The 21,713-nt window shown below is 57.2% G+C and overlaps 10 protein-coding genes across 10 annotated transcripts; 3 read left to right on the top strand and 7 right to left on the bottom strand.

The window, feature by feature from the left end:
• Nucleotides 1–458: 458 nt before the first annotated feature.
• On the bottom strand, nucleotides 459–3,314 carry BKCO1_5300032 (atp-binding subfamily b; the record flags this gene model as incomplete). Its single annotated transcript, XM_020277139.1, has 8 exons — nucleotides 459–633; nucleotides 701–843; nucleotides 909–1,409; nucleotides 1,484–1,826; nucleotides 1,881–2,453; nucleotides 2,509–2,936; nucleotides 2,991–3,068; nucleotides 3,126–3,314. 8 exons carry the CDS (start codon nucleotides 3,312–3,314, stop codon nucleotides 459–461), a joined length of 2,430 nt encoding a protein of 809 aa, XP_020127224.1.
• Nucleotides 3,315–4,082: 768 nt separating this feature from the next.
• On the bottom strand, nucleotides 4,083–4,962 carry BKCO1_5300031 (glutathione s-transferase; the record flags this gene model as incomplete). Its single annotated transcript, XM_020277138.1, has 4 exons — nucleotides 4,083–4,338; nucleotides 4,389–4,457; nucleotides 4,518–4,824; nucleotides 4,878–4,962. 4 exons carry the CDS (start codon nucleotides 4,960–4,962, stop codon nucleotides 4,083–4,085), a joined length of 717 nt encoding a protein of 238 aa, XP_020127227.1.
• A 301-nt stretch (nucleotides 4,963–5,263) lies between these two features.
• BKCO1_5300030 (cytochrome p450 oxidoreductase) lies at nucleotides 5,264–7,128 on the top strand (the record flags this gene model as incomplete). The annotated part of the gene is made up of 7 exons (XM_020277137.1): nucleotides 5,264–5,416; nucleotides 5,464–5,651; nucleotides 5,704–6,304; nucleotides 6,357–6,588; nucleotides 6,639–6,703; nucleotides 6,755–6,862; nucleotides 6,919–7,128. 7 exons carry the CDS (start codon nucleotides 5,264–5,266, stop codon nucleotides 7,126–7,128), a joined length of 1,557 nt encoding a protein of 518 aa, XP_020127226.1.
• Nucleotides 7,129–7,670: 542 nt separating this feature from the next.
• Nucleotides 7,671–9,060, bottom strand: BKCO1_5300029 (toxin biosynthesis protein; the record flags this gene model as incomplete). The annotated part of the gene is made up of 2 exons (XM_020277135.1): nucleotides 7,671–8,264; nucleotides 8,335–9,060. 2 exons carry the CDS (start codon nucleotides 9,058–9,060, stop codon nucleotides 7,671–7,673), a joined length of 1,320 nt encoding a protein of 439 aa, XP_020127274.1.
• Nucleotides 9,061–9,287: 227 nt separating this feature from the next.
• On the top strand, nucleotides 9,288–12,479 carry BKCO1_5300028 (membrane dipeptidase; the record flags this gene model as incomplete). The annotated part of the gene is made up of 7 exons (XM_020277134.1): nucleotides 9,288–9,521; nucleotides 9,570–9,792; nucleotides 9,840–10,496; nucleotides 10,556–10,769; nucleotides 10,824–10,995; nucleotides 11,136–11,370; nucleotides 11,425–12,479. 7 exons carry the CDS (start codon nucleotides 9,288–9,290, stop codon nucleotides 12,477–12,479), a joined length of 2,790 nt encoding a protein of 929 aa, XP_020127253.1.
• Nucleotides 12,480–12,579: 100 nt separating this feature from the next.
• On the bottom strand, nucleotides 12,580–13,930 carry BKCO1_5300027 (uncharacterized protein; the record flags this gene model as incomplete). Its single annotated transcript, XM_020277133.1, has 2 exons — nucleotides 12,580–13,514; nucleotides 13,570–13,930. The coding sequence occupies 2 exons, from the start codon at nucleotides 13,928–13,930 to the stop codon at nucleotides 12,580–12,582; spliced, it is 1,296 nt and encodes a 431-aa protein (XP_020127277.1).
• Nucleotides 13,931–14,267: 337 nt separating this feature from the next.
• On the bottom strand, nucleotides 14,268–15,199 carry BKCO1_5300026 (glutathione s-transferase; the record flags this gene model as incomplete). Its single annotated transcript, XM_020277132.1, has 4 exons — nucleotides 14,268–14,523; nucleotides 14,574–14,657; nucleotides 14,725–15,031; nucleotides 15,106–15,199. 4 exons carry the CDS (start codon nucleotides 15,197–15,199, stop codon nucleotides 14,268–14,270), a joined length of 741 nt encoding a protein of 246 aa, XP_020127254.1.
• A 375-nt stretch (nucleotides 15,200–15,574) lies between these two features.
• BKCO1_5300025 (cytochrome p450) lies at nucleotides 15,575–17,511 on the bottom strand (the record flags this gene model as incomplete). Its single annotated transcript, XM_020277131.1, has 7 exons — nucleotides 15,575–15,773; nucleotides 15,825–16,035; nucleotides 16,093–16,686; nucleotides 16,751–16,828; nucleotides 16,887–16,974; nucleotides 17,025–17,156; nucleotides 17,212–17,511. The coding sequence occupies 7 exons, from the start codon at nucleotides 17,509–17,511 to the stop codon at nucleotides 15,575–15,577; spliced, it is 1,602 nt and encodes a 533-aa protein (XP_020127275.1).
• A 444-nt stretch (nucleotides 17,512–17,955) lies between these two features.
• On the top strand, nucleotides 17,956–19,170 carry BKCO1_5300024 (methyltransferase; the record flags this gene model as incomplete). Its single annotated transcript, XM_020277130.1, has 4 exons — nucleotides 17,956–18,372; nucleotides 18,440–18,453; nucleotides 18,510–18,596; nucleotides 18,648–19,170. The coding sequence occupies 4 exons, from the start codon at nucleotides 17,956–17,958 to the stop codon at nucleotides 19,168–19,170; spliced, it is 1,041 nt and encodes a 346-aa protein (XP_020127276.1).
• A 681-nt stretch (nucleotides 19,171–19,851) lies between these two features.
• On the bottom strand, nucleotides 19,852–21,566 carry BKCO1_5300023 (mfs transporter; the record flags this gene model as incomplete). Its single annotated transcript, XM_020277129.1, has 4 exons — nucleotides 19,852–20,430; nucleotides 20,491–20,942; nucleotides 20,998–21,130; nucleotides 21,177–21,566. 4 exons carry the CDS (start codon nucleotides 21,564–21,566, stop codon nucleotides 19,852–19,854), a joined length of 1,554 nt encoding a protein of 517 aa, XP_020127280.1.
• Between the last annotated feature and the right edge of the window lie 147 nt (nucleotides 21,567–21,713).

Here is a 21,713-nt window from a genome sequence, read left to right as displayed (position 1 = left end):
TCTTCTGGTTGAAATCTCGTCCCGGCGCTGAAGAATATTGCGTTATCCTACCTGCTGACTCACTATGACGCTCGGGTTAAGCCGGGCCACGGGAATGGACAGCAGCCATGTACTATATGTATATATATTGATAGGATCAGATGGTTTATAAATAAATCTACCCGACTGGTATTGGCCACTTAAAAGATGTCACCACCACCGCTCTATGGATAGATTGCCAGTACACACATAATTTTATTTGATGCCAATACATGTCGCTTCCGTTTAATCTCAGCGTGACTGAATTGTATAAAATTATCAGACGATATAAGGCCTTAGCTAGCACTAAAAACATGTGCAGCGTCGTACCTTTTTTCAAGCGCGATAAAAATAAAGCAAAGGAGGTCTAATAGAGCGCGAACCACAACGCCGGACAATACAACTCGCAATCCTTGTGATACAAGGACCTCCTCCCCTCTTTATAACTCCTTCTTGCTCTCCTCTGAAGCCGGAGCGGCCTTTGTCTGCTTCTCCCACATCGAGCTGTATCTGCCCCTGAGTTCAAGCAACTCCTCATGCGTTCCCCTCTCCACAATGCGGCCTTGATGCATGACGATGATTTGATCCGCTTCGGTGATTGTTGACAGCCGATGCCTGTAGCAGAAAGAAAAAAATGAAATCAGTCGTCGTCTCCGCACGAGAGGTAAAATAAAACACTCACGCGATGGCGATGGTCGTCCGTCCCTTGCACGCGCTCTTCAAGGCGTCCTGGATCAAACGCTCCGTCTGCGAGTCCAGCGATGCCGTCGCCTCGTCCAGCAGCATGATCTGCGGGCGCTTGAGCACCGCGCGCGCAATAGCAATCTACCAGTACAGTCTTTTTGTCAGATGTGGTTCCAGTGCATCTCCGTGCCGTCAACTCCACTTACCCGCTGCTTCTCGCCACCAGAAAGCCGGAGCCCTCGCTCGCCGACGCCAGTGTCATACCCATCCGGGAAGTTCATAATCTTGTCATGGATGCTCGCGACCCTGCACGCCTCCTGCACCTCCTCGAACGAGGCGTCGGGCTTCGAGTACGTGAGGTTGTACCGGATGCTCTCGTTGAAGAGGATCGTGTCCTGCGGCACGACGCCGAAGTGGGTGCGCAGCGTGGCCATGGAGACGTCGCGCACGTCGACGCCGTCGACGGCGACGCTGCCGCCGTCGATCTCGTAGAACCGGAACAGCAGCTTCAGGATCGTCGACTTGCCGCTGCCGCTCTCGCCCACGATCGCCGTCGTCGTGCCCGGCGCGATCTCGAACGACACGTCCACCAGCGCCGGCTTGCGCTTGTCGTACGCGAAGTCGACGTGCTCGAACGCGATCCGCCCGTCGCATGCGTCCATGGGCTGGGCGTGTGGCCGGTCCTCGACTGATGGCGCGATTTTGTACTATTTTGGGATTGTGTCAGTTCCCTTGATCTCTCCGCGCTCTCGCTGCTCCAGTGCTCCTGAGGTCCACTTACGAGGGCGAGCATACGCTCGGCGTCGACCATGTTGTTCTGGACCTGCGTGTAGAAGCTTCCGAAGAAGTTGAGGGGCGCCTGGAGCTGGGCGAGGTACGTGAGCACTGTGACGAACATGGCGACCTTGTGCATGCCTTCGGAGATCTGGAAGGCCGCCAGGAGACAGGTCAGCAGGACGCTGAGCACGAAGATGAAGTTCTGCACCGCGTTCAGCATGTTGAGGGAGAAGAAGACGGAATACTCGGCCGTCTGGAAGCGCTTCACGAGGCGTTGGAATCTGGAAAGCTCGAGGGGAAGAGCGCTGTTGTGGTGCACGGTTTCGTACGACATGATGGCATCCGTCCTGCGCAGCAAGTCAGCCTCGAATATCCCAGGGGAAATGCTGCTGCACACGTACTTGGCAGCTTCCATTTCGCGGTCCCTCGTTGCGGCTTCTCGCCTCGCCCGTCCGCGGTATTTGGCCATGTAGATGGTGATGAACAGATAGAACCACATGACCGAGACGACGATGATGGCGTAGAAGGCATCCAGCGCAATGAAGAAGTACAGAGCCGCGATGAACAGGTCAAACACCATGGGGAAGAGCTGGAAGATCAGGCCATCGAGGAAGGTGTTGATGGCGCTGCCCTTGCTGAGCGCGCTGATGACTTCGCCAATGCGCTTGCTCAGATGAAAGTCCAGCGAGAGCTTCATGACGTGCTCAAATGCGGCAGTCGTGAGGCGACGGTAGGCGGACTGGCTGATGGGGATCCAGAGGATGGCCCGCAGCGAGCCGATGACGCCCTGTTGGCCCTGCAGTCCGCGGTAGATGACGTACATGGAGATCTCTTTGAGCGGTAGCTTGCCCTTTCCGAGGTGGTCGACTACAATGCCCAGTTGGTGCGGTACCATGATGTTGACGACGCGTTGTGCCGCCAGAAGGCCGAAACAAAACACCGCGCGGGCCTGCAGCAGGCGTGAGTCCGACGGCCTATGCATGTCAGTAAATACGAAGTTTGCGCTCATCTTTCCCGTAGAAAGCTCACCAAAGATATGGAAGGAGGTCCCGGAATCCGGCCAGGTAGTCGAAGGCGGATACTGTCTGTGCATCCTTCGAACGAGGGTTGGCCGCCGCCGCCGCAGAACCATAGTGTTGCACGCTTTGTTCTTGGCTGAGCAGTGATTCGCGCTCGTCGTCGTCGTCGACTCTGCGTCGACTGAGCAGGAAGAGCGCAGACATTGCGCCCAGCACCACGACGCGGGCGGCCCCCAGCGCTTCGCATGTCACGGCCAGCGCGGTCTGTCTTCTTATATCCGAGTCCAAGGGTGCGGTCAGGCACATGAGCAGGATGGCTACTTCGTACGAGGTACTCAGCACCCATGTTTGGAGGTTGGGTCGACTCGGCGAGTACGGGATATCCGGGTCGGGGAGAAGCGTGCTGCAGAAGACCAAGAGTACAGAGAGCATGGAGCCCTTTAGGCCATATCGTCAGCCACATTCCCTATCGTAGGTTTTTGGAGCGCCTACCAGGTACGCCTCGTTGGCAAACAATGGCCCGCTTGCCCCCTTGAGCGTCCCATATCCGGCCAAATAGGTGTTGACTGCCTGAACTACGGTCAGCAATCACTTGAAAACAACGATAAAGGATCTCGAGTGACCAACTAGAAGAATGACGAGGCTGATATGAAGCAGGAACAATGTCTTGTCTGCCTTCGCCAAGCGCCGACTGTTGACTTTGCCTGCGGGTTCGTTCGGCTTGTACAGAACCTCGTAGCAGTTGGCCACAAGGGCGACTAGGCAAAAGGAGACGGGATAGGTCCAGAGGACTATGCTCAAAGCCAGGGAGCTCATGGTGCCCCAATGTAATCAGTGACGGGTTCAAGGAAAGAGCATTCAGAACGAAATGTGGTTAAGGAAGGGACGATGACACAAGCTCTTCAGCGGCAGATCATCACTATAGGGAAAAAAAGAGTGGAGTGCCGTCAGAGGAAGTAATGGTTTTGATTTTTTGAGGCGTGAATGACCGGGCGGCAGGGCTGTTCGCAGCATGAGTGTGGTCGGACTTCGACAACTGCCGTCGGGAGCCGATTCGTCGGCCCGCCCCAATGTCTTGCACGCTTCTCGGCATCCACTCATGTAGTCGTCGCGCAGCATACATGTTTCATATATGGAACCACACAGTCATCTCAGTAGTATTGAGTGTGTCATTAGATTCAAAGCGTCACTGCTGCAATCTACGGACCCAGCTGCCTGGCGCCAACTGCGAAACTTCATGGCTCTTTCGTGGCATGGGAGTAGATGTAGAAGCGGCATATATGAGAAAAGTGACATTCTCATTGGGATTTGGCTTTATTTTCAATTGCGTGGTCACCGTAATGCATCAGTTCAATACGGATTCAGTTATTGACTTGTGACGATCATTCTGTTTTGTATGCTCTCTGGACAAAAAGCTCATTCAGGCACTAAAGGTACTGATGCTTCTCTACAAAGTGGACATGAAGCACTAAAGCCAAAGGCCAAATTGTTGTTACACTCAAGTTGAGGACAGGTATGGACGTGATAGCCGGTCATCATTTGCTACAGCTGCAGCTTCTTGGTACAGCTTCATGGTACATAATCTCAGTTACCTATGGTGGGAGCAAATTCCAATATCTTCTTGACGGCAGGGCGGCTCAGCATGCGGTCAGACCATTCTTTGATTTTGGGCCAGTCCTCGATCTTGACCTTCATGAACTCGAACATGTACGGCATGGCAAATGGCAGGTATGCCAAGTCCGCGACCGTCGGCCGGTCCTTTAATGCGATGTAGGTCTGACCCTCTTGAGAGAGACGTTTTTCCAAAATGTCCCATTGCTTCAACACATTCGCGTAAAACCTGTTTCCTGTTAGCTATCTCCGAGGTGCTAGACTAAGAGCTCGGCTTACTTGTCAATAGCCTTTGGCAGCTTCTCATCATGAACGGCATAGAAGTAGAGCCAGTACTTTGAGGTCGCCCTGGTTCACGTTCAGCTATTCATACATGCAATTGGCCACAGGCGGGGGAAGGAGAGATACCCAAGTCCTGCAGTCTGGTACGCTATCCACGAAAGGATATCACCCTTCTCCTTCTGTGTGTTCCCGTGCCAAAGACCATCTTTGTCATAGATGTCCGCGAGATACTGAAGACAGGCAGTGCTCTCGAACACGTAGATGTCTTGGTCTGTCTCCGAATCCTTATCGCGGATGGTGGGCACGTAACGTTCAGGGTGGATCGGCTGATACCACTCGTCCTTCGTTACAACCACCGAGATCTCGTAGTCCAGGTTTAGCTCCTCGGCCAACATCAACACTTTCATGTAGTTGATGTACGAAGTCTTGGTGGCTACAAGACGTGGTCAGAGTGACAGTGTCTACTAAACGTAGAAGCGGGTGTACCTTTGACAACGTAGAGGATGGGTTTCCCATTGTATGGGACGTTGCCGTACTTGACGGCGGGGAACTCCTGGGTCGTGGATTCCATTGTGGACGGAAAAGGCAGAAGTTCAACAACTGTGCTTGGTACGGAAATAGGATATGGAACCACGAGTCCTTATAATTTCGGACAGGAACACAGTCTGGCCCTGATCGCCACGAGACAAAAGGGCTAATGGGCCGGAGCAAGCCGGCTTATCTCTCATGACCGCGTGGGGGACTCGGTTACCGAGAGGAACGTACGGAACTTTCGAGTCATCGACGGAAGAGAAACGGAGACCATATTTAAGACTGCTTCAGAAGATGGACCCGGAACGATCCCCCAGTGATGATTCGTTCGGCCAGCAAAAATGGTGTTTCTTGAGACTGTAGGCTCCGAGCCGTTGACACTGGCACGGCTGGCGTGGGGATTGAGCATCACCACTCTCGTCACTGCACTTTTTCTCAAAACACGATCGTTTTTCCAGAACGCAATTACCGAGTTGCTCTCAGGTCTCCTTGACGTGAGGCAGTCCCAACCTTCCACTACGCATAAGCTGACGGTGCATAGTGGTACCTGCATTGGGCATACCCTATCAAGAGTGAGGATGGCACGAAGAATCTACCGTCGCTCCCATACCGCTGGCCCAACGGCAACGGTGACGTTGCAAAGTTCCTCCAAGGCCGCCAGAATGCCGAAGAATGGCTACAGAAACACGGCTCCATCTACCGGATCTGGTGCGGCTCTTCGTCCGAGGTGTAAGTGGGCGGACCTTTTGTGTGGTGGAATTACCGCTGAAACCCCTTCCAGTGTGATTTCCGATCCACAGCACTTGAAAGAGATCTTCAAAGACTCGGACCAGCATCTCAAAGCCGTGAACAATGACTCGGGATACCTGATGAGCCAGATATTGGGTCAGTGTGTGGGATTGCTGAGCGGCAAAGCATGGCAAAGCCTTCGGTCCCAGATGGAGGTGCCGTTCACCCATTCTGCCATCTCCAACGACGCTCCTGTCATCCGCAAGCAGACACGGCGCTATGTGGAAAATCTGCGTAACAGCGGAGAGTTCCAAAACGGAATCTTCGACCCTGCGAGAGACGTCAAGTTTTATCCATTCTTGGTCGTGGCCACGTTGATGTACGGTGACCTCAACGCCGAGGACATCAAGTGGCTCAAGAGGATAGCCCCCGTGCGCCAGAAACTTTTTACGTTCGTGATCAAGGGTGGCATGGCAAGATTCTCCTTGTCTCGCTTCCTCCCAACAACAGCAAACAGGCTGCTGAATGATTTTCAACGGGAGTGGCTGCGCTTCAACGAGACCATTTACGAAAGATCGAAGGCCAATGGAGCTGAAACACCATTGACCAAGTTGTGGGAAGACAGCAAGGCCGGCAAGATTGACCAAACACAGGTGATTGCTTCCAGTCTGGTGGTTCATGGGTAGTGGTTCTGATATGTCACAGCTGCTGCAAACGTTGGACGAGTCCCTCTTTGCGAATCTCGACGTTACGACCGGTGCAATCTCGTGGAACTTCATCCATCTCGCCTCCTCGCCGAAAGACCAAGCCAGACTTCTGGAGGAAATCGAAAAGGAAGTCGGGCCGGACGATGCATCTTGGGACACATACATCTCTCGAAACGACACCTTCCTTGCCGCCTGCATCAGCGAGGCTTCCCGCCTGCGGCCTGTTGCCCGTGAGTTCATTTGAGAATCATCTGCCTACGTTCTGTGTTGACTTTTGTAGCATTCTCCATCCCTCAGGCTCCCCCAACTGACCGCAAAGTCGGCGAGTGGATCATTCCCGGACGCGTGAGTTGACCGAAGCCCGCCAATTCCCCACAATACACTGACGACCAGCAGACCATGGTCATCGTTGACACGTACGGGCTCAACATCCGCAACCCCTTCTGGGGAGCCGACAGCACCAAGTACAAACCGGAGCGCTTCTTGGGTCTCAAGCCACCGCAGGTTAGTCCTCCACCTAACCCGAGTCGCATTTCTAGAGTATGCTCACACGATATCAGGTGCGATACAACATGTGGCGCTATGGCTTCGGCCCACGTCAGTGCATGGGCAAATTCGTTGCGGACCGCATGGTTCGCAGCATCGTGGCTGCTCTGCTCAAGGACCACCGGATGGAACTGCGACCCGAGGATGCAAACGGCGATTACTCCGTGAACCCGGATGAGTGGATCACTCATCCCGACATGAAGCTTGTTTGTCATAGGCGGTGAAGCCGCTCGGGAAGGCCGGCAGGATTAATGTGCTGTTCTCAGCAATGGCAACATTGGTCATGTGCTAGTTGAACATACGTCAACTATCTTTGTGACTCATATCGCTCGTGTAAGCTGATTGTCTCTTCTTTCGTTGTGGTGGATACCGAGAAGCGGGAATGAGGAACGGGTACAGCTCTGTTATAATTTGTATAAAAATGCACACAATTTTCCGCAACCAACACGTCCCAACAGTCCGCTCAGCAAAAAAACCCTAGATCAAAAGAGGCCTCGCCACACTTTAGTACTTCTTTGAGGTGCCCCAGTTCGGCTGTCACCGATGAATAGGAGGCAGAGCCGCTTTTGGCTGGATACTCGTCGTGGCACAGTCCAGCATGCTGACAGACGAGGAATATGGCACGTGAAAGGTAACGTATATGGACTTTGAAGTACCAATAAGATAAATTAGAGTTCGAACTTTTCCCCCGGATTTTCTACGACAGTGTAAAAGACGTTGATAAAATCCATCGGCAGCAGCCCGCCTCTGAAAAGAAGCCGGCCGCCTACTGCGGGAACAGCATCTCCACAAGGGGCCCCCACAGAGTCCACGGAAACGGCGACACCTCGCCCATCCTCAGCTTCAACATGACATCGGCAGCCATCGGCAGCGAGAACCAGAACGAGCACGTGACCCAGACGTATCCCACGACGCTCTTCCACGTGCGGCTCTCGCCGCCACCGCCGAACGCGCTACGCCACACGAAAAGCACGAAGTCTTCGAACGTGATGGCCGCCGCCTGCCACAGAAAGTAAAACACCAGCCCGCTCCACCGGTCCCACTCGGAGACGCTGGCCGGACAAGGCATGAGCGTCATGGACGCCGCGTGCATGACGCCCGAGATGGCGAAGGAAAACCACAGCTGCATGTAGGAGGACGTGTTGGTGCCGCGCTTGATACCGACGACGTCCACAATGCGGCGGGTGAGGCCCTGCAGCGGCTGTTGGGGTTTTTTTGACGTCAGCTGGGAAAGGGCCAGAGAGGAGGGTGGGCGGGGGGAGGGGAGGCCAACCTTGCGGATCATCTGGTGCCAGAATTTACCCCAGAAGGAGCGGACGGTCGTGGCCTCGGCCAGGCGCCCGAAAAGAGGCGGCCAGTCCTGGGTTGTGGGACCATGTCAGCGTGACTGTAGCTGGAGTGATTGTTGCAGAAGCAGCAGAGAAACTGACCTCGGGCTTGGATACGCCGATGGCGACGAAGAAGATTGACACGAGGGTGTACTGCATGTTGATGAAAAAGTAAGGCCCGGAGCCGAAAACCAGGGCTTTGAGGAAGCTCATTCGCCAATCGGCATCGCGGATGTCGAGCTGCATATCGATGCGGCCGTGCTGATCAGGCCCCGACGGGAAGAAGAGCCTCATGCCCAGCTGAGCTACGAGATCCCCCATGAGCATGAAATACGCCAGCTCCATAGACTGCCAAAGGATGAACAAAATGACGCCACGGCGCTGGGTGGAGGTGAAGCGAGGCTTCTGCACGTTTTTGACCTGGAAGTTGTACCGAATTCCACGCAGATTGAGAATCAAGGCCACGGCCCACTTCAACTTGCGAAACCCGAAGGGAAAGTAACTCAGTGCAACCCCGGCATCTTTGTCAACGGGCCACAGGGCAGCTTCCGGTGTTGGTGTGTCGTTCAGGAACTTCTCAATGGTGGCCAGCCAATGCGGCCAGGCCAATGCGGCGAAGTTGGCGGCGCCGGGGTTGTGGGTCCAGGGACTCAGCTGGGCCCAAATGGCCAGGATTGAGAGCGTGCCGATGGCGATCCATCTGCGTCCTGCAAAAGACGGCGACGAAAGGAAGAAGAGCTGAAAGAATACCAGGAGAAGGTGGGGCGTCGACGAGCCGCGGGTGGGCCGAAGAGGGAAGGGCTGGGTGGCATCGCCAGTTTCTGCCATTGATGCTGGGTCCGTGCAAGGGGTAAAGATAATCGGTGATACAGATGGCTCGCAGATGCAGTAGTCCTTAAGAATACTTTCAATCACGTGAAGACGACGTGATCCTTGAAGTGTCGGTATCCGACCGTCCGGTAAGACCGCGACAAGCCACTTGCTGTTCAGGTTATTTCAACGAAAGGTACGTGAAGATGCGGATGCCATCTTGAAGCTGCAGGTCGCCTTTCAAGATGGACATGGCACAGAACGCAACGACATTGGTCGAACTGCCGGCTCATGAGACGCGGAGATTTTCTGGGTTTCTGCCATTCATTCTACCAGCAATCATCGTTGTCCTTTTCCTAAGCCGCAAAACGCCTTACAATGCTCCGAGAGTTGGCAAATCGAGATGGTGGTCGCTCGTTCCTGGCCAAGTTCCCATGCGTTTCGAGATGGACAAGTGGGCCGAGCGTGGGTACCGAAAGGTGAGTGAATTGATTCAACTTCTGGGCCGATACTGAGCCGAGAACCAGTTCCACAAGGCTCTGGGGAAGCCTTTTGTCACAAAGGTTTTCGGGAGGGACTACCTCCTGATGCCGCCTCGCTACCTCGACGACGTCCGCAAGGCAAACGAGCACAACCTCAACTTTGCCCAGTGCTTCAGCGAGGCCTTCAACGTGCACGTCTCGGCAGGGAATGTATATTCTTCCAACTTGATGCCTGATGCGGTGAAGCAGTACCTCAACCCTCAACTGCGTAAGTGCTGGCGTCCTGGTTGACGCGACCTGTCTGACACGTGATAGCATCGCTGGTGGAAGCGATGAACGCCGAATGCGACCACATTCTGTCCACAGAGCTGGAGGCGGCAAGCGAGTGGAAGACGGTTCAAGCATTTCCAACGTTCACGGCAATGGCGCACCGCATCACCTGCCGCATCTTGCTGGGCAAGGAGCTGGCGCGCAACAAGGACTTTGTCGAGAGGTCGCAGAGCTTCAACCGCTCCCTGTTCATCAGCGCAATCCTCATCAACGGCGTGGCTCTGGGCCCGCTGAGAAGTCTCATTGCGTGGATTGCCGCAGTCAAGCACCGAGCGGACCTCGCCCGCTGCACCAAGCACCTGATGCCCAAAATCGAGCAGACGCGCAGCCAGATGGGCGAGTACGACGACGCGGTAAAGTGGATGATCGAGCTCGCAGGAGACGATGCAGTGGAATCGAAGCCACAACGGCTGGCGCACCAACTGATGCACCTCATGTTTGCCGGCAGCAGTGCGCCCGGCGGCCTCGTGGTGCAGATGGTGTACCAGATCCTGACGAGCCCGGAGTACGTCGAGCCGCTGAGGCGAGAGATGGCCACCACGCTCGAGGAGACGGGCGGATTCACGGCCAGCTTCCTGTCGCGGACGCCGCTCCTGGAGAGCTTCATGCGCGAGACGATGCGGCTCTACCCCACCGGCGTTGGTGAGTAGCAGCGCGGCGAAAGGCGGCCCATGCAAGACTTGCTGACCGAGGCGAAACAGTGTCGGTGACGCGAGCGGTCATGGACGAGCCCTTCCGCTTTCACGACGGCTACACGCTGCCTGTCGGCTCGCGCTTCGCCTTCCCCATCCACGCCATCCATCGGGACCCGGACAACTACGACGAGCCACTGACCTTCCGCGGCTTCAGGTTCGCCGGCGCCGCAGAGGGGAAGCAGGAGACCAACGCTTCCACGGTGGACAAGTCGTTCCTCACGTAAGACGAGGCCGACCAAAGAGGTGCGGAATGCAGAAGGCTAACGGGTGGCAGATTCGGATACGGCCGCCACGCCTGCCCGGGCCGTTTCTACGCGGTCAGGGTGGCGAAGCTCATATTTGCAAAGCTGCTCCACGAGTACGACATGGAGTGGGATGGACCGGTGACGTCTCGGCCGGCCAACATGTGCATAGAGGTGCAGAACGGGCCCAACATGGATGCGAAGGTGCGGATGAAAAGGAGAGGGCAGGCAGCGTAGGGCAGTAGATAGCCTCAAAATCGAAGATTCCTTCCGTCGGCGACCGAGTGAGAGCGAGCACTGCATGCATCGGCGGCCGAGAGCACATGTCATACTAAAGACAGCAGGGCCCAGAGCATCCGGCAGAGAGTGTCGTGGCAGTGACAATGGAGAAGACAGAACAGCAGCACCAGCGGAACGTGCAGCTTGCGGACGGACAGCGTGGCAGGGCGCGGGGCAGGGCGACGACAGTGCTCGCGGCGCTGCTGCTGACGGGGCTGGCCACGGTGGGCGGGACATGGACACGGTTCTCGCAGAGGCACGATCCGGTGAAGCAGGTGCTGAACGCGGTGCCGTTGATTGGTAAGTGCAGGTCCGTCCGAGTCGAGGGCGAGAAGCGTGTGGCTGATGGAGCAGACGGGCACAACGACTTCCCCATCTACATCCGGGCCTTCTACTACAACCACATCTACGGCAAGAACTTCAGCGAGACGGCAGACCTGGTCGGGCAGGTCGACTTCCCGCGGCTGCAGCAGGGCGGGCTGCGCGGCCAGTTCTGGAGCGCCTACGTCGAGTGTCCCCGCGACGGCGGCGAGGTCGACGACGCGGCGACGTACTACGAGGCGCTGCACCAGACGCTGCAGCAGATCGACCTGATCCACCGGCTGGTGGACGCGCACCCGTCGCAGCTGCAGCGGGCCTCGTCGGCGGCCGACGTGTGGGCGCAGTTCAGGCACGGGCAGGCGCAGGCCATCTCCAGCCTCATCGGCGTCGAGGGCCTGCACCAGGTGGCCAACAGCGCATCGGCGCTGCGCCTGTTCCGGACGCTGGGGGTGCGCTACGTGACGCTGACGCACAGCTGCCACAACCGCTTCGCCGACAGCTGCAGCCCGCCCACGCCCCTCCACGGCGGCCTGTCAGCCGCCGGGCGCGACGCCGTGCGCGAGATGAACCGCCTGGGCCTCATGGTCGACCTGTCGCACACGTCGGCGGCCACGCAGCGCGACGCCCTGACCGTGTCACGGGCGCCCGTCGTGTACACGCACTCGGCGGCGCAGGCGTTATGCGACCACCCGCGGAACGTGGCCGACGACGAGCTGCGGGCGCTGCGTGACAACGGCGGCGTCGTCATGGTCAACTTCTCGCCGGGCTTCGTGACGTGCGGGCCGCGGGCTACGCTCGCCGACGTGGCCGACCACGTCGTGTACCTGGGCCGTCTGGTGGGCTTCAGGCACGTCGGCATTGGGGCAGATTTCGACGGCATGGGCTTCGATCCGGCGCCCGACGGCCTCGAGCATGTCGGCACCTACCCGGCCCTGATCGCCGAGCTGCTGCGCCGCGGCGTGTCGGTCGAGGACGTGCGCGGCGTGGCGGGCGCGAACGTGCTGCGTGTGCTGGCCGACGTGGAGCGCGTTGCGGCAGAGATGGGCGACGAGGAGCCGCTCGAGGACCGGGTCAAGTCGATGTTCTGAGCGTGGTTGTGGGTAGTAGTTAGGTTCTAAGAAACGGATACTCTTTCATTGAATATGATTACTAAGCACACCCTTCCATCATCTCTCCTCCACCGTGCCATCAACGCCGACAGCCCACGGCAAACACCACTGCCGACGCCAACGCCAGCCCGGCCGCGACGAACAGCACGCTGCCGCCCGGGTGCGCGCTCTGCCAGCCGCCCAGCAATGGCGCCGACACCAGGCTGCCCGCGCCCTCGGCGACCGACAGCGCAGCAACCGCCAGCGAGTCGTGCGGCCGCCGCTGCACCAGGTGCGCCTTGACGAACGACGGCGCCGCCAGCCCGAGCGCCGCACACGCCACGCCTGGGAACAGCGCCCACGCCACAGGCACCGTCGCCAGCCCGCACATGGCCGCCGCCAGCACCGCGAGCGAGACCAGCGCCGCTGCTGCGTTGCGTCCGGGCCGTGCCGCCCATGCCGCCGCCACCAGGTACAGCGCTGACGACCCCGCCGCCACCGACAGCAGCAGCCCGTTGTGCTTGGCCGAGAAGCCGAACCGCAGCGTCGCGTGCACCATCAGCGCCGGGAACATGTACGACACGCCTGCATTGTACAGCAGCATCGCCCCGCCATGCGCCGCCAGCACCGCGTCCGACCCCAGGTACACCGCCGGCCGCACTATCCCTCCCCCTCGGTGCCCACCGTCGCTGCTGCTCCCGCTGCTGCTCTCACCGGTGCTCTCGCTGCTGCTCCCGCTGCTGATTTTGGGCTCGTCCAGGCGCCCGACGACGGCCAGGTACGCAGCCGCCACGGCGAAGACGGCCAGCGCGGCGGCGAACGAGACGCGGAAGTCGGCCAGCAGCGCCGCCAGCGCCGGGCTGAGGGCCATGCCCGCCATGTACAGCGCGAGCGACGCCGACATCAGCCGTCCGACGACGCGCTGGTCGGCCGCCCGGGCGTACAGGGCGTTGAGCGTCATGTGCAGCGTGTTGTCGGTGGCCAGCCCCTCGAGCACGCGCGCGCCCAGAGCCAGGACGATGCTCTTGCGGAGCACTGTTTGGTCGCTTGGTCAGCACACTATTGCTGTCGCCGTCTGCGTCTCACTCACCTCCCGCCGCGAGCACCACCACGCTCGCCGCCCGCAGCCCGACCCACAGCCCCAGCCCCGCCCGCGTCGGCATCCGCTCGTAGATGCCCACCGCCACCAGCCCGCACACGTTGGCCACCGTCGTCGCCGCCGCCACCGCCGACGCGTACGTCGCCTTCTCCGCGTCCTCGCACCGCGACGCGTCCCGGCACAGGATGTGCGCGTACGCGTACACCGTCGATGCCGCCGTCGCCGCCATCGCGCACGACGCCAGGAACGAGATCGGCATTGCTTTGTAACCCGCTGCGACTCCTCCTGCCTTGGGCTTCGCCTGCTCGCCGTCTCCTCGCAGGAGCGGCCGACTCTCCTCGTCGTGGGCCATGGCGTCGTGTTGATCCGAGGGGGGAAAGAGAGAGGGCGAAGATGGAGCAACGTTTGGTCTATGCTGTCGCCGCTTGCCTCCTTCCGCGACCCGCTTCTTGTAGCATCAGCCTGACTAGCAGTCGGTCACCGAGGGCTGAGTGTTGCCAGTCATGTGCCCTTTCAGGTAGGTGCAGAAAATGCCTTGAATTCTTTGAGCAAACAGACCCGGCCAATCAAGACCATCATCTACTTTTGGGCCCATGGTATTTGCCATGGTTGATGGCATGCGATTTCGCCCTTCGCTCCCTTTGTTTTGCCTCCCCAGGAAATCAAAATATCTACACGCAACATGTCGTTCAGTGACCAATGGTGGGCGCCCTCTCCATAACCCTCTTTATAGCAGGCCGTGCGAGCATCAGCTCGCTCCAGCGTGCGATGTTGGGCCAGTCTTTGATGTCCACGCCAAAGAAACCGAACATCCACGGCATCGCGAATGGGAAGTACGAAAGGTCTGCCAATGTCGGACGGTCTGGTAGAGCTACATATTGCTGCCCAGGCAGAGCCAGCCGGCCTTCCAGCATGTGCCACGCTTTAAGTGTGTTGGCGTGAAGCCTGTCATCCAGAGTCAGCAACTGCAGCATGAGCGTGCTGGGACAACCTACTTTGCACATGTTTTTGGCATGGGCTCAGGGTTCTGCCTGGTGGGGTATCCACGCAGGAAGTACAGCCAGTACTTGGCAGTTGCCCTACGAGAAGCGTTGTTCGTCAGCGGCCTTGTGCGGCATGGATGAGAATGTAGCAGTTCAAGCTCACCCGAGGCCAGCAGTCTGGAACGCGGTCCATGAGAGGACTTGGGCCTTTTCCCACGCGGTTCGGCCGCTCCACTCCCCAGCATGGTCAAACTTGGCCGCCAGGTACTGCAGACAGGCGGTTCCCTCGAAGACGATGATTTTCTCGCCAGTAACGTCGTCTTTATCCTTCAAGGATGGAACCATCCGTTCCGGATGGACGGCGTAGAACCACTCATCTCGAGTGTCAATCACAGAGATCAAGTGCGGAAACCCAAGCTCCTCTGCAAAGATCAATGGCTTGATGTAGTTGATGTACGATGTCTGGTCGGCTGATGGCGTTCAACGTTAGCCCAAGCGTGCTCTCAAATCCCTTTCTCCACTTGATCCGTTGAGGATTAGGTACCTTTGATGACGTAAAGTATGACTCGCCCGTCGTGCTCGACGTCCCCGAGAACGACTTCTCCGTTGGGACGAGATTTTCCTGTGAAATCGGCCATCTCTGTGGCTGACTGCTGATCCTAGAAGAGAGGCGGATGAATGTCTGCTGCATTTATTTATGTTGCCTCATATGGCTTGGACACCAGAATGTCCTCGGGAACCGAGCTGTCAAGCAAAGCGTCGTAAAGTAGAATGGGATGTCACATCACGTGAAGACAGGCTGTTTCTACGAAATTTGTATGTGAAGACGCAATGAAAGATTCAGTCTATCCTGAGCCTGCCTGAGCTCGTTTCGCTCGCGAATTTTTCGTTGTACGCGTTTAAATGCTAAGCAAAAAACTACTTCACAGTACACGTTCCTCTGGTACGCCAGCTGTACGTAATACAGATCACCCAAAAATATCTGCAGACGCATCTTTTAGGAACGAACCAGATCAGTGTTTCCGCCGCCTGAAGGAGACGTAGGTGTCAATGCTCGGCATGATCTGACCCCCAATCGGCCAATCGACCGGCTTGCCAACTCGTTTAGGAGTGAACTTCATTTCGTAGTCGACAATGAACTTCGCAAAAACAATCTTGGAAGTCTCCGTGGCAAGAAATCTTCCCGGGCAGGTTTGAGTCCCATAGCCAAACCTGAAACTGGTCAGCTCGCATGATTCCACAAAACGACTGGGCGGTCCTTACGGCAGATAGGTGCGGCTCTGCGTCACAGACTTGACTGTGACCGTGTTTGTCTCCGAGTCGTAAAAGCGATACCCATCGAATTCCAGGGGTCTGTCGTAGTGCTCCGGATCTCTCTGGATTGCCAGTGTCGGGAAGCCGATGAGCGTTCCGGCTTTGATGACATCGCCGTTCGACAACGGGATGTCCACATCGACCTTCCGCTGCAGAGTAACTAGAGGACCGTCAGCTCGTTTTGAGCGCATCGGCGATATCAAAGAAAAAGACCTACGGGCAGTAGGAGGACTGAGTCGCAAAGTCTCGCGCAGGAAACTGTCGAGCTTGGGCATCCTGGCAGCCGCGTCCTTGTTCCAGCCTCCGCACTCCTTGACAGCGGCTTCGATCTCTTCCCTCAGCGGCTCGAGGTATCCCGGGTGGCCGAGGACCGACAAGATGAGCTGACACACGACGACGGAGAACAGGCCGGCCGCCGCGAAGGTCAAGAACAGCTCCTGGTCGACGATCCGCGCGTACGACTTCTCCGTGCTGTCCTTTGCGCTCTTCAAGAGGCCGTCCAGCATGGCGAAGTTCTCGCTCGAGTAGTCACCCGCCTGCCGCTTCCTGAGCTCCGGGTACACGAACCTCCGGACTTCGCGCTGGTGCATGCGGATCGTGCGCCCGCCGCTGGAAACCCAGAAGAACGGCGTGCGCAGGAAGGAAGGCATCGCGAAGAGAGGCGCGTTCCAGGCCGTCACTGCTTCCGTGTAGCCCCGCGCGTGGTGGATGTACTCGGGGTCCGCAGCCAGCTCGGCACCAACCATGACTGCAGCCGTCACGCGGTGGATGATGTCCAGCGTGGCGTCCCAGAGCATGACGGTCCTCCATCCTGGCGTTGCGGTTCAGTCATGTGCTTGGTTTGAGGGTGGGGGAAGATGGTGGTGGCTGCTCACCCCGCGAGTTTTCGGGCGGCGCGATGCGCTCGGCAATGGCGAGGTCGGTCTGGTCGGCAATGTAGTTTGTCATGCTCGCTACGCACCTCTGTCAGTTCGATGCTTCGAGTCTTATGTACGAGCAGGCGTCACTTACGAAGGCTGAAGTTGAGCTGGGACTTGACCGCCTTCACGTAGTCGCGCTGACAGACCATGTCGCCGACGTGGAGGTTCCACATGAAATGCTGGCTGGCGTCAGCTCCTCCGCGCCACGTGGCTCTGCAAGAACACCCACCTCGTCGACGACTTTGAGAAATGATAGCTTCTGTAGAGGTTGATTCTTGATGTCGTCGAAGAAAGCCGGCGGCAGAATGTGGATGAGCTCATCGTTGATCCAAGTTGCCCAGATTTTCTTCTCCTTCGTATACTATGGCCGCGGCCTGCGTAAGCACAATTCGTGTCCCACGGATCTCCAAGCGTACGTTGTTGTACCCGTCGAAAACGACGTTGTTCGGGTCCAGATTGAACTTGGTCATCATCGTCCGCCGAAGCCACCATCCGCAGTCGCCGAGGATGATGTGCTTGCTCCCTCGCCGCTCGACGAAATCGTAGAAGGGACCTATGCCGAGGAGGAAAAGAAAGATCAGAGAGAAAAGAACGGTGGAAGGGCGGAAAGACCCAAACAATCCAAGACTGCCGCCATCGCCAGGCGGGGGAAAGTGGACTGCATCCGTCCGCGTCGTGTTTTCCAGCCACGGAGAGGCCTCCATGGGTACGCTCATCGCTGAAACTGTCTCCTTTGAAGAAGCGCGGGGAGTTCTGAGAGGTGGCAAAGGAACTCAAGATCAAGTACGTAGCGGCTGCCGCGTTTTATGGGGAAGCAGGCACGAGTCAGTGCTTTCGGGATCGGGAACCGAAAATTGGCCATGGTCAACACGGAGGCGCGCCGCAGTACTGCCAACATGCTGATATGTTCAATTTCTTCAAGCAGCTCTCTGGAAGGATCCATTCTCTTCTTTCCCCTGGTTCTGCACAATTTCCTCTGGCGCTGTCTCATGTACTGTCGACGAGGCACGGACCCACTTCTACGCACCGCCACGTGCTCGGACGCCGACAGGCACTGACATGCTATATATGCAACATCGTTTCATGCTCTGGTCAATAGTAAATTAGACCCTCATACGCTCTTGATCTGTCTTGGACACTACACCATACCAATCTCAATCATGGACTCCCTGCCGAAGTACGAGACGGAAATGCTCTACATTGAGCCATGGCAAGACAAGAAGGAAGCTCCATACTACCGCACCGACCCCGACCCGGGCTTCGAGGTCAAGAACTACGACTGGACGCCCTACAAGGTTCAGGTGGCAGACTGTCGGTCCCGCAAGGACGACTTCACCCTGGACGATCATGCATTCGCCTTCGTCGATGACCCGGAGGGCGGCCGGCCGGAGCTGCTTCAAGCAATCCGTGACATCAAGACCGAGACCATCGAGCGGGACTACTACGCCGCGGTGGAAGCCATGGTCAAGCGCAAAACGGGTGCCGACAAGGTCGTCATCTTCAACCACTCCATCCGGAAGCGGGATCCCGCCGAGGGCTTTTTTGGCAGGCCTGGAAAGCAGCAACCGGGAAAGACGGTGGGTTGCTCCGGCGAATCCAAGCCCTTCATTTTCGATCTCTGCTAATGTCTACTTCCGGATGCAGGTGCACTGTGACCAGTAAGTTTTTCTTTGGCGGCTTTAGCTGTGTCGTTGGAGTTCTAACAGCCACGTAGGACACCCAAAGGCGCAATCCGCAGAGCTCGACAGTATGGTGGCGAGGAAGCAGAGGAACTCCTCAAAGGCCGGTTCCGCATAATCAAGTAAGAACCCCCATCGCGTTGGAAGTAGCCTGCTAAAACGTCCACCACCAGCGTATGGCGCCCCATCAACGGACCGGTTGAAGACTGGCCGCTGGCGACCATGGATGGAAAGTCGCTGGAAGACGCCAACCTCCATGCCACAGACCTGTGGAAGCACCAATGGGAGGAGCTCGGCTCCACGTACAACATCAGCCACGGCCCCGGCCAGAAGTGGTACTATTTAGGCGGCCAGCGGCCCGACGAGGCTTTGCTGATCAAAATTTACGATAGCAAGCCCGATGTGCCGGCGAAACGTTTGTGTTCCTTGTTTCCAGGTTTCGAAGTGAAGAGAGTGTTGCTGATCATCCACTCGCAGTCTGCCCGCACTGTGCGTTTGAACATCCGGAGACGAAGCCGGACGCTCCTCGTAGAGAAAGTATCGAGGTTCGGTGTTTGGTTTTCGGAGGGCATTAGCACGGCAAGTGGAAGTCAGGCTGTAGATGTGGCACTCTTCAGATGGGGCTTGTTGGCTGCGGAGTGCGGATACGACAGCGTCACCGACGCAGCAATACATTTCGGACTCCTTGGTCTTTAGCTACTCTTAAATGGGAAACGAAACGAAATCATACTATTTTTGCCATTTCCATATTCATGATTGCGCTGGACGGGCTCGGCTCATTGGTAGATTGTTGCCTCCAAGTAACCTCCAAACAAATTTTAACTGCGTTATCCGTGAGCATTTGGACCACCAAGGCCTCATCTCAGCGTTGTAAATGGTGAAATATGATCTGGAGAGCATAGTACTGTTGTGGTCACGGTGGCTCATCGTCTGTCCTCAGCTAATCGGGTGCACCTCGTTGTACCTCCGGTCACAAGTCGTGTACGCATTTCAATATGAAAACACTATGGAAATGTCTGAAGGCGTGTGTAGAGAAGACAAATGAGTGTAACTTTTGCAAAACAGCTATGGGTGCTCGTAATAGAGCAGATATTGTACGAATAAACGAGAAAATTGAAAAGACGCTCGACCGATGTCAGAAGGTTTTCCGGCATTAAAAGGTCCTGTAATGCCCCTGCCCATAACCTGAGTAAAAGATTGTTTCCCTTGCCACTTGGCCGTCAAATTAAACCCCTCACACGTGAACCAAATATCTGTCATAACGCATGTTCTGCTGGGTGATTGCCCGCCTAAAGAGAAGATCCGTCGATGTGTCCATTTACCGCAATGCAAAGCCAAACACCTTCGAAGAGGCCTCAATCGGAAGGACTTTGACACTCAGGAGCTTTGAGGGGTATGATCTGTGACAGATGCGTAGCCAGACGAGGACTCCTTGCTTGACGGCTTGAGTGCTGTCTCTGACGGATTCGCAAGACACACCTCGGTATCCGGCTGCTTCACTGCCTGCTCCCTGTAGAAACAGCAAAAGGTAAGGCCCACAACCCCAGTGATAGCCAGCAGCGTCCAGAAGCCGGCCTTGTATCCTTGCAGCAACGACTCGGCCGTTTCGGGGGTTTTGGTGTAACCCTTCGCAACAGCATTGACCAGAGCAAGCATGACAGCATTGCCGGCCTGATACGCGACCATGAGCATGGCCGTTGCCTGGCCGTGCTGTTCCGCCGGGATGGTGCTCAACGTGGTTGCCTGGGCGCGTACGACGGCGGGGGCATTGCCAAACAGGTATAGGATGGCGAAGCAGATCAGGTAGGCTCGAGGGACATCCATAGCCACCAGACCCCATGGGATGATGAAAGCGGCTGTCCAAATATAGCCACCCCCGATCTGAATCCTGACCGAGGTACGTGTGCTCAAGTAGCTACCTAGTCCTCCGGAGAGAATAGAGCCTACTGCGGCAGGCTTCATGGCAACGTCAATGAGAAACATCCTTCACCAGGGGAATCGTCGCGAAAGACTTACCAGGAGGTACAGCGCGGAGCGCAGCGCCGTCAGCTTCAGTGAGTTTAGAAACAGCTGGGTGACCAGGAGGAACCAAGTGGAAAAGCCACCGCCGAAAATGACGAAGGTGAGTAGCATGAGCACCATGTTGCGGTCTCGCAGGAATTCCTTCGGCACGAGAGGATTATCGAGGCGGCGCTCGTAGATGGGAAAGGCCAGCACGATCAGTCCACCAAGGATCAGAGTCACCAGGATCTCCGGGCTGGTCCAGCCCCGGTTGCCGCCATCGTCGACGCCATAGATCAGGAGTGGCAGGCCGGAGACGAACATGGCCAGGCCAATGGCGTCGAACTTCTTGGAAGGATCGGGTGGCGGCTTTGCGAAGATGGGGATGGTGAAGAAGCCGACGATGCACAGCACACTGTTCACGGCAAGACCTAGCCAGAACAATGCAGGCCATCCGGTGGGAGATTCTGAGGGAGAGGAAGAGTCAGACACTTTGCACGTCAGAGGACCATGGACGCTTACCAACGAGCAGGGCGCCGAAGATCATGCCGGAGACCATCCCAAGGGGTCCGCACATGATGAGCAGCGAGAGCCCCTTGTTACGCTGTTTCTCGTCGGTGAACAGATGGCTGATAATCGGCGGGCCGGTGGCGGTCTGTTCGCAGTCAGCCACATTCTCCAAATCGTCACGTAGCACTTACACCAAGGGCAGCTCCAAGGCCGCAGAACGCCCGGCCGACGATGAGGGCGTACTTGTTCGGTGCAGCCGCACAGAGGGCGCTCGCCCACGCAAGGGAGCCGGTGCCGACGACAAATCCAACGCGCAGTCCAAACCTGTCGGCGATGGCTCCAGAGATGGGAAGCACGGCGGCAAAGGCGAGGTTGTAGGCGATGACGACCCAGTTGATGTCGAAAGGGGTCATGTGCAGCGAGGTCATGATGTCGGACAGGCCGAAGTTCACCATGGTCGACTGGAAGGTGTCGATGTACATGGCCATGCAGGCCATGGCCGTGACGGCCCACGCCAGGAAGGCGGGCCTCGTGGCCTCATTCTCAGGAAGCAGCCACGAGGGTGTTGTGAATACGGCCATTTGATGGAATCGTGGACGGCGTGGGGATAGCGATGGTGACAGCAGGGGCAATGCAACGATGCAGAGCGCGGGGATGCGGAACGAGAAGCCAAAGCAGCGGCGAGTCTGGGACACTTCAGGCAAGACAAAAGGCCCCAAAGCGGGGTG

The sequence above is a fragment of the Diplodia corticola genome (assembly GCF_001883845.1).
Source record: "Diplodia corticola strain CBS 112549 chromosome Unknown scaffold53, whole genome shotgun sequence".
NCBI classification, from domain to species: Eukaryota; Fungi; Ascomycota; class Dothideomycetes; order Botryosphaeriales; family Botryosphaeriaceae; genus Diplodia; species Diplodia corticola.
The sequence above is the reverse complement of the archived record's forward strand: the minus strand, read 5'-3'. Positions and strand labels throughout refer to the sequence as shown.